This window comes from Aulonocara sp. 'chitande type north' Nkhata Bay, linkage group LG13 (assembly GCF_057382095.1).
Source record: "Aulonocara sp. 'chitande type north' Nkhata Bay isolate Kocher_YH1m ecotype deep benthic linkage group LG13, A_spYH_male_GT1.1, whole genome shotgun sequence".
Taxonomy (NCBI): domain Eukaryota; kingdom Metazoa; phylum Chordata; class Actinopteri; order Cichliformes; family Cichlidae; genus Aulonocara; species Aulonocara sp. 'chitande type north' Nkhata Bay.
The window spans coordinates 2319608-2329206 of record NC_141356.1 but is presented as its reverse complement, the minus strand read 5'-3'; the positions used below and the strand labels follow the sequence as shown (position 1 = coordinate 2329206).

The following is a 9599-nucleotide window of genomic DNA, read 5'->3' as shown; positions in this document are numbered from 1 at the left end:
TGCTGACATGAGTAGTGTCCACAGAAACCTCTGAATCTCAGCTAAAAACTCATGTAAACCATGTCTACAAACACCAAACAAAGAGCAAAGACACCAGACAGTTAAAAGAGCAGTTACTGCACCATGAATCTGTGGACAGGTAATATCCCTATTTTGATTTATGATTTTCTGGAGTTAAATGTGAACCAAAGCATATTTTCAAACGTGTTATATGCTATAAAATACTTTTAAAAATTAGGTGAGGGAAATAAAAAATCTTTTTTTCTATGTTTGAGTCACAGTAACTTTGACATAGTAACATCTGCAGTAATATTTACAGCTCTGATGACATCTCACCAGTGTTAGCTTTATTTTGACACCAAGACTGTTTACACAGAGTTTGTAATTGCAGAGAAATACATTTATTTTGGTCATTTCCTTTTCAAGCAGGAAGCTCACCCTTCTTGGTATACCCTTTAGATGAATACAGAGTTTTTAATTAAATACATATTCTTTAAATAATGTTCCCTTTTAGAAAAAGTAGGATAATTAAAAAAACAAAACATTTATTATAGCTCTGTCACGTAGAAAAAAACCTGTCTTTTTTCTGTGGTCTGTTATATAACATTAGGGGTGTTCGTGGCAATTAACTTTTTAATCGACTAAGCGGGTCAAGTAAGAAACACTTAAATATTAAGTTACATTTGAAAACTGTTTAAAAAAAAACATATCCCCATTCCACATTCCAAAATGTCATGTGACAATCTGATTGGCTTAGGAGTGATGATGTCACAAGGATGTCACAAGGATGTCACAAGGATGTCACAAGGATCCTTTGAAGTTTTTCTATAAATAGGGGTGAGAAACAGCAATTTTCAGTTCGTTTCTTCGCAGCCTTTGTGTTTGCAGCCTTCAAACGTTGACTACAGAAAAATTTGGAAACCTCTCAGAGTCATCGGATACAAACGCCAACATGTATCCAAGATTACGGCAACCGAGACAAAAAGATTTCGCCGCCTCTCCTTCCACGCGTGGCCGGCCAATTTCTCCAAATGGCCTCTTATCCATCCAAAGGGCATTACAGGAGAGTAGGAATGAAAACAACCATCTCCAGAACAAAATTCGACAAATTGAAGAAGAAAAACGTCACCTGGAGAAGAAGTGCTTACAGATGGAAGCACAAAACAAACACCTGGAAGAAACACTACAGCGCCAGCCCGACATCAACATTATTAATGAGGGCTGGGGGATCAAGTTTGCTCAAGCCAGAGAGCAGATTGTATCCCTCATCAAAGAAAACAAGAAAAAGAGCGCTGAAGTTAAAGAAATGTCCGAGCAGCTTCAAGGCAGGAAAGCGACGATTGATCAAATGGAGTGGGATCTGCAATACATGGACCAAATGAATCACCTGCTCCAAAGAAAGCTTGATGAAGCTGAAGAAAAAAATAAAGAAGTCCTCCAACAGAAGGAACAACAGGACACAAAGCAAAAAGACCTGCAGCGCGAGCTCCAAGGCATGCAGGAAAAGTACAGAATGGTGAAGGCAGAGTTGGAACAAACATTGGTCCAAAATAAAGACCTCCTTCAAGAGAGAGAGCAACAGAAAGAAAGACTGCCAGAAGAAAAGTGCATTATCAAGGACTTTGAGAGTAAAAATCAAAAGTTGCAAGGATTCTGTGATGAACTGAAGGTCAAAACAAGTGAGCTGGAGGGAGAAAAGGAAACACTAGAAAAACGATGCTCACACATGCTGAAAAAGATTGATCACATGGCCAAAAACAACTCAGAGCTCATTAAGGGGATATTGTTGGAATTCAACAACTTGAAGCGGGAAAACACAGAAATGCAGGCCCAAAAGCAAAAACAAGACAAAACGCATGAGGACCTGCAGTGTACGCTCCGCGATATCCAGAAAAGAAATGAGCAGCTAGAAGGCCTGCACAAAGAAGATCAAGTGAGAAATGCAGACCTGCAGAAGGCAAAGCTGACACAGGAGGCAACATCCAAAGACCTCAAAGAAAAGCTTGAAGAAACACAAGCAACATTAGAACAGGTGGAACAAACATGCAAGAAACTAGAGAGGCAAAACACAGAAACCATCGATGAGTTGAGAACCCTCATCCTGGACAAAAAGGCGCTCGTGGAAAAGTCCATGAAAAAGAAGAAAAGATTCTTCAGCTTTTTCCGGTAGAGGGACAATACTGCTTCTTCAACTGATGTAGCCTCGTCTTGCTCCACCTCTGTTCACCCCCCCAACCAGTCCCGGCAGTTGACTGCCCCCTCCTGAGCCTGGTTCTGCCGGAGGTTTCTGCCCGTTTAAAGGCAGTTTTTCCTCCCCACTGTCGCCTAGTGCTTGCTCAGAGGGGATTGTTGGGGTTTTCTCTCCTCTACCTTGTTTCGTTATTTACTTGTTAACTTTTTGCTCTTACTTCATTTAACCTTGTTTCGTTATTTACTTGTTAACTTTTTGCTCTTACCTCATTTAACCTTGTTTCGTTATTTACTTGTTAACTTTTTGCTCTTACCTCATTTAACCTTGTTTCGTTATTTACTTGTTAACTTTTTGCTCTTACCTCATTTAACCTTGTTTCGTTATTTACTTGTTAACTTTTTGCTGTTTCGTTATTTACTTGTTAACTTTTTGCTCTTACTTCATTTAACCTTGTTTCGTTATTTACTTGTTAACTTTTTGCTCTTACCTCATTTAACCTTGTTTCGTTATTTACTTGTTAACTTTTTGCTGTTTCGTTATTTACTTGTTAACTTTTTGCTCTTACCTCATTTAACCTTGTTTCGTTATTTACTTGTTAACTTTTTGCTGTTTCGTTATTTACTTGTTAACTTTTTGCTCTTACTTCATTTAACCTTGTTTCGTTATTTACTTGCTTGTTTAACTTTTTTTTCAACTTATCTAACAAAATAAAACAGTTGAATTTATCCTTTGAGTATTGTTCATCTAATCTTTACAGAGTTTTTCCAAAACACTTTCAAACATTCAGATCTGTCTTTCATTTTCTTCTTGAAACCTCATGAACGGTGAACTAAAAACTCTGGAACATGGTTTGAAACACTGAAATTGTTTCAGCTGAAACTGGCAAAGTCATACGTGCGTGTGTGAGTGTCACAGGTGATATGGTGTCATTAGTCCGGTCATCATGTTTAGGCTCATTCACTCCAGAATTATTTAGGCCAAATCTTTAAAACAGTGTCACTGCACACACATTTCAATCACACAAATGCAGGATTAATTCTTTGCAGTATTTTATCTGATTTATTATGAGAATGTCACGCCTGATCATTTGCACCCACAACATCAAAAATGGGGGCAAAAGAGAGGAGACCACGTTTAATCGATTATAACACGAGGTCAGAAATATAAGTGCTGACATGAGTAGTGTCCACAGAAACCTCTGAATCTCAGCTAAAAACTCATGTAAACCATGTCTACAAACACCAAACAAAGCAAAGACACCAGACAGTTAAAAGAGCAGTTACTGCACCATGAATCTGTGGACAGGTAATATCCCTATTTTGATTTATGATTTTCTGGAGTTAAATGTGAACCAAAGCATATTTTCAAACGTGTTATATGCTATAAAATACTTTTAAAAATTAGGTGAGGGAAATAAAAAATCATTTTTTCTATGTTTGAGTCACAGTAACTTTGACATAGTAACATCTGCAGTAATATTTACAGCTCTGATGACATCTCACCAGTGTTAGCTTTATTTTGACACCAAGACTGTTTACACAGAGTTTGTAATTGCAGAGAAATACATTTATTTTGGTCATTTCCTTTTCAAGCAGGAAGCTCACCCTTCTTGGTATACCCTTTAGATGAATACAGAGTTTTTAATTAAATACATATTCTTTAAATAATGTTCCCTTTTAGAAAAAGTAGGATAATTAAAAAAACAAAACATTTATTATAGCTCTGTCACGTAGAAAAAAACCTGTCTTTTTTCTGTGGTCTGTTATATAACATTAGGGGTGTTCGTGGCAATTAACTTTTTAATCGACTAAGCGGGTCAAGTAAGAAACACTTAAATATTAAGTTACATTTGAAAACTGTTTAAAAAAAAACATATCCCCATTCCACATTCCAAAATGTCATGTGACAATCTGATTGGCTTAGGAGTGATGATGTCACAAGTAGAGATGGACCGATCCGATATTACGTATCGGTATCGGTCCGATACTGACCTAAATTACTGGATCGGATATCGGAGAAAAATAAAAAATGTAACCCGATCCATTAAATATCACGAAAGCACCTCACAAAACTTGCAACACGCCGTAACTCACCTCAGAACGTATGCATCACGTGATAGAGCAGCTGTGGCATGCCCGACCTGTCAGTGGTCTGGATAGCATGTGGAGCTTCGCTAGCAACCCGGCATTTCATCTCCGACAAAGTTATCCCCGAGAGAAGTAAAGCAAGTGTGTAAGTCCATCTCTGAATGTTTGTAAAGCATTCCCACGTTAAGCTTAACAAGCGACTGCCTCTCGCTCTCCGGCTGCTACTTCAATCGTGAAACTGCTTAAATCAGCTGATCGGCTTTTCTGTCGTGAGTCTGTCTCTCGTTTGTTTTTGGTCCACTTTGCGCCAGAAAGAGCAAACCAGCGGCTGAACAACAGCAGCACGTTTAAGCTTGATAAGCTGTTGTTAGAATTTATTTAATATTAATTTCTACACCAGGATCTTTTTCTACGTAGCTGACGGCTGGTAACTGTGCAGGGGCGGATCTAGCAAAGTTTAGCCAGGGGGGCTGATAGGGCATTAACTGGGAAAAGGGGGCACAAAGACATACTTTTCTTTCTTATTCTCATTTAAAATGTCTAGCTTTTAATAAATAATTATCTGACACCCAAAGTTTTAATTTGATGTAAAATGAATAGAAGTCAATTACTGTACATAGTGACTATTAAGTCTAATATATATACCCTAGTAAGCTATAGTACTTTTTCCTTTGGGAAGGTACCATCTGTGCAGTCTGCAATTTTGTTGAAGAAAGATGTTGAATCTATTTAATATTTCTTGAAAAATAATTGATTTCTGTGCATTTTTTTTCACACTGCATCAAATTAAGGTTGATTACGTCGATTAAGCATCATGAGGTGGAGCGTGAGGGGTGGTTCCCTATTTTTTATTTATTTAATTTTGTTGTTGCTGGGAGTTGGAACCCTATTAGTTAGGTTGCTTAATATTTACGCTAAGTACTCTTTAAAATACCAGAATAGGGAGGATGGTGTAGGTCTAAGTTTATTAGATTGATCAGTATTGCTGAACTATGAAATTTTTTTTTGTATACAGGTATAACAGAATAGCTTTAGTGTAGTTGTTGTTTTAAACTTGAGTATGAACTTGCAGACTTGCAAAATGCAGCAAGATATTTTAAAAAACAGTTTTGTTGATTAAAAAACACTATATCGGATTCATATCGGTATCGGCAGATATCCAAATTTATGATATCGGTATCGGTATCGGACATAAAAAAGTGGTATCGTGCCATCTCTAGTCACAAGGATGTCACAAGGATGTCACAAGGATCCTTTGAAGTTTTTCTATAAATAGGGGTGAGAAACAGCAATTTTCAGTTCGTTTCTTCGCAGCCTTTGTGTTTGCAGCCTTCAAACGTTGACTACAGAAAAATTTGGAAACCTCTCAGAGTCATCGGATACAAACGCCAACATGTATCCAAGATTACGGCAACCGAGACAAAAAGATTTCGCCGCCTCTCCTTCCACGCGTGGCCGGCCAATTTCTCCAAATGGCCTCTTATCCATCCAAAGGGCATTACAGGAGAGTAGGAATGAAAACAACCATCTCCAGAACAAAATTCGACAAATTGAAGAAGAAAAACGTCACCTGGAGAAGAAGTGCTTACAGATGGAAGCACAAAACAAACACCTGGAAGAAACACTACAGCGCCAGCCCGACATCAACATTATTAATGAGGGCTGGGGGATCAAGTTTGCTCAAGCCAGAGAGCAGATTGTATCCCTCATCAAAGAAAACAAGAAAAAGAGCGCTGAAGTTAAAGAAATGTCCGAGCAGCTTCAAGGCAGGAAAGCGACGATTGATCAAATGGAGTGGGATCTGCAATACATGGACCAAATGAATCACCTGCTCCAAAGAAAGCTTGATGAAGCTGAAGAAAAAAATAAAGAAGTCCTCCAACAGAAGGAACAACAGGACACAAAGCAAAAAGACCTGCAGCGCGAGCTCCAAGGCATGCAGGAAAAGTACAGAATGGTGAAGGCAGAGTTGGAACAAACATTGGTCCAAAATAAAGACCTCCTTCAAGAGAAAGAGCAACAGAAAGAAAGACTGCCAGAAGAAAAGTGCATTATCAAGGACTTTGAGAGTAAAAATCAAAAGTTGCAAGGATTCTGTGATGAACTGAAGGTCAAAACAAGTGAGCTGGAGGCAGAAAAGGAAACACTAGAAAAACGATGCTCACACATGCAGAAAAAGATTGATCACATGGCCAAAAACAACTCAGAGCTCATTAAGGGGATATTGTTGGAATTCAACAACTTGAAGCGGGAAAACACAGAAATGCAGGCCCAAAAGCAAAAACAAGACAAAACGCATGAGGACCTGCAGTGTACGCTCCGCGATATCCAGAAAAGAAATGAGCAGCTAGAAGGCCTGCACAAAGAAGATCAAGTGAGAAATGCAGACCTGCAGAAGGCAAAGCTGACACAGGAGGCAACATCCAAAGACCTCAAAGAAAAGCTTGAAGAAACACAAGCAACATTAGAACAGGTGGAACAAACATGCAAGAAACTAGAGAGGCAAAACACAGAAACCATCGATGAGTTGAGAACCCTCATCCTGGACAAAAAGGCGCTTGTGGAAAAGTCCATGAAAAAGAAGAAAAGATTCTTCAGCTTTTTCCGGTAGAGGGACAATACTGCTTCTTCAACTGATGTAGCCTCGTCTTGCTCCACCTCTGTTCACCCCCCCAACCAGTCCCGGCAGTTGACTGCCCCCTCCTGAGCCTGGTTCTGCCGGAGGTTTCTGCCCGTTTAAAGGCAGTTTTTCCTCCCCACTGTCGCCTAGTGCTTGCTCAGAGGGGATTGTTGGGGTTTTCTCTCCTCTACCTTGTTTCGTTATTTACTTGTTAACTTTTTGCTCTTACCTCATTTAACCTTGTTTTGTTATTTACTTGTTAACTTTTTGCTCTTAGCTCATTTAACCTTGTTTCTTTATTAACTTGTTAACTTTTTGCTCTTACTTCATTTAACCTTGTTTCTTTATTTACTTGTTAACTTTTTGCTCTTACCTCATTTAACCTTGTTTCGTTATTTACTTGTTAACTTTTTGCTCTTAGCTCATTTAACCTTGTTTCGTTATTTACTTGTTAACTTTTTGCTCTTACTTCATTTAACCTTGTTTCGTTATTTACTTGTTAACTTTTTGCTCTTACTTCATTTAACCTTGTTTCGTTATTTACTTGTTAACTTTTTGCTCTTACCTCATTTAACCTTGTTTCGTTATTTACTTGTTAACTTTTTGCTCTTACTTCATTTAACCTTGTTTCGTTATTTACTTGCTTGTTTAACTTTTTTTTCAACTTATCTAACAAAATAAAACAGTTGAATTTATCCTTTGAGTATTGTTCATCTATTCTTTACAGAGTTTTTCCAAAACACTTTCAAACATTCAGATCTGTCTTTCATTTTCTTCTTGAAACCTCATGAACGGTGAACTAAAAACTCTGGAACATGGTTTGAAACACTGAAATTGTTTCAGCTGAAACTGGCAAAGTCATACGTGCGTGTGTGAGTGTCACAGGTGATATGGTGTCACTAGTCCGGTCATCATGTTTAGGCTCATTCACTCCAGAATTATTTAGGCCAAATCTTTAAACAGTGTCACTGCGCACACATTTCAATCACACAAATGCAGGATTAATTCTTTGCAGTATTTTATCTGATTTATTATGAGAATGTCACGCCTGATCATTTGCACCCACAACATCAAAAATGGGGGCAAAAGAGAGGAGACCACGTTTAATCGATTATAACACGAGGTCAGAAATATAAGTGCTGACATGAGTAGTGCCCACAGAAACCTCTGAATCTCAGCTAAAAACTCATGTAAACCATGTCTACAAACACCAAACAAAGAGCAAAGACACCAGACAGTTAAAAGAGCAGTTACTGCACCATGAATCTGTGGACAGGTAATATCCCTATTTTGATTTATGATTTTCTGGAGTTAAATGTGAACCAAAGCATATTTTCAAACGTGTTATATGCTATAAAATACTTTTAAAAATTAGGTGAGGGAAATAAAAAATCTATTTTTCTATGTTTGAGTCACAGTAACTTTTAAAGTGTTTGTGCTAATAACATCATGTACAGTAAGACAGGCATGGAGAACAGCACTGACTGGGAGAGCCTTTGAACAGATGACATTCAGTTCAATTCAACATATAAGACTTTAAGAATGAACAAGCATCTAAGTAAAATCTATTTATTTAGTCTATCATCTGTGATATTATTATGTATAATTATAATGTATTGTTCACCTCTCTTAAATAAACAGGCAGCCTTAATGTATGAAATATTCATTCATTAAAACACTAAAATTTGTCTGTTGTCTCAGTGGCTGATAGTGCCCACAGGCATCAATAGCTTGAAATAGCTTGAAGCTATTTATAATTTTTATGTTTAATGGGTGGGTGCTCACGATAAACAGATTTTGAATGAAAGCCCGGGAACTTCAGTACCACAAAAAGTGGCTATTCTCTGTGCCCATATGGATCAGTCCCTCTTATTACCATTATTCCCTTAAGCCTCAAGTTGGCTAGTTAAGTATCAGACTAACGTTTAAAGCTTTTACTTGAGTGAAGTAACTCACATTACTGCTACTGCTAAGTAATGTTAGCTATGTTTACAGCATATACCATAAATCACCATGCCATAACCAACTACTGTACTATCACACTCAGTGCATTTCTCCAGCACGTTTGATAGCTAGCAAAATAATAATAATAGTTTTAAAATTAGCATGTGTTATGTACACATACTCGAAAATTATTTACTAGGACTCACCTGTCATGTGACTCAGAGTGCAAATTCCACCAGTGTCGTTTTCCATCAAACACTCATTAAAACAGCAACGTCAAGTTAGTGCACTCATCCCCAGGGGGAGGGCGGGGTCACACATTGAAACAGACTGGCACGCAGAGGTGCAAGGCAGACCAGATGGAGAAATTTTGCTTTCACACTTTGTGACTCATTCAGTTATTTGTGGTGAATGAAATATGGTTTCAACCACGTTTAAGCACCACATCTAAAATTCAAGCACTATTCAAACCTTGAAAAGACAATATTTAAATTCAAGCCTTTTTTAATGATTTCAAGCACCCATACAAACCCTGCATATGAAAAAGCCAGAAATCCAGAAAGATGGCCAAATGAAACCAAATGTCTATGATCACAAGAAAACTACATCAGTAGAGTTGTCAAGTAGTCACAATATGAAAAGTCCTCACCTTAGCCTCCTTTTTACAGAGCAGCATGACTTGTCCCAAGTGTCCTGCAGCAGCTGAGAAGCAGAGGGGGCTCATGCCGTTTTCTGAAACAACATCCACGCTGGCGCC

The 9599-nt window shown here is 38.0% G+C and overlaps 2 protein-coding genes across 2 annotated transcripts; both read left to right on the top strand.

Annotated features, from left to right (window-relative positions):
• Nucleotides 1-277: 277 nt before the first annotated feature.
• Nucleotides 278-2486, top strand: LOC147315438 (uncharacterized). The gene has a single exon (XM_086258248.1). It carries the CDS (start codon nucleotides 953-955, stop codon nucleotides 2168-2170), a length of 1218 nt encoding a protein of 405 aa, XP_086114374.1. The 5' UTR covers nucleotides 278-952; the 3' UTR covers nucleotides 2171-2486.
• A 1849-nt stretch (nucleotides 2487-4335) lies between these two features.
• On the top strand, nucleotides 4336-7136 carry LOC147315437 (uncharacterized). Its single transcript, XM_086258246.1, has one exon. It carries the CDS (start codon nucleotides 5672-5674, stop codon nucleotides 6887-6889), a length of 1218 nt encoding a protein of 405 aa, XP_086114372.1. The 5' UTR covers nucleotides 4336-5671; the 3' UTR covers nucleotides 6890-7136.
• The last annotated feature ends 2463 nt before the right edge of the window (nucleotides 7137-9599 follow it).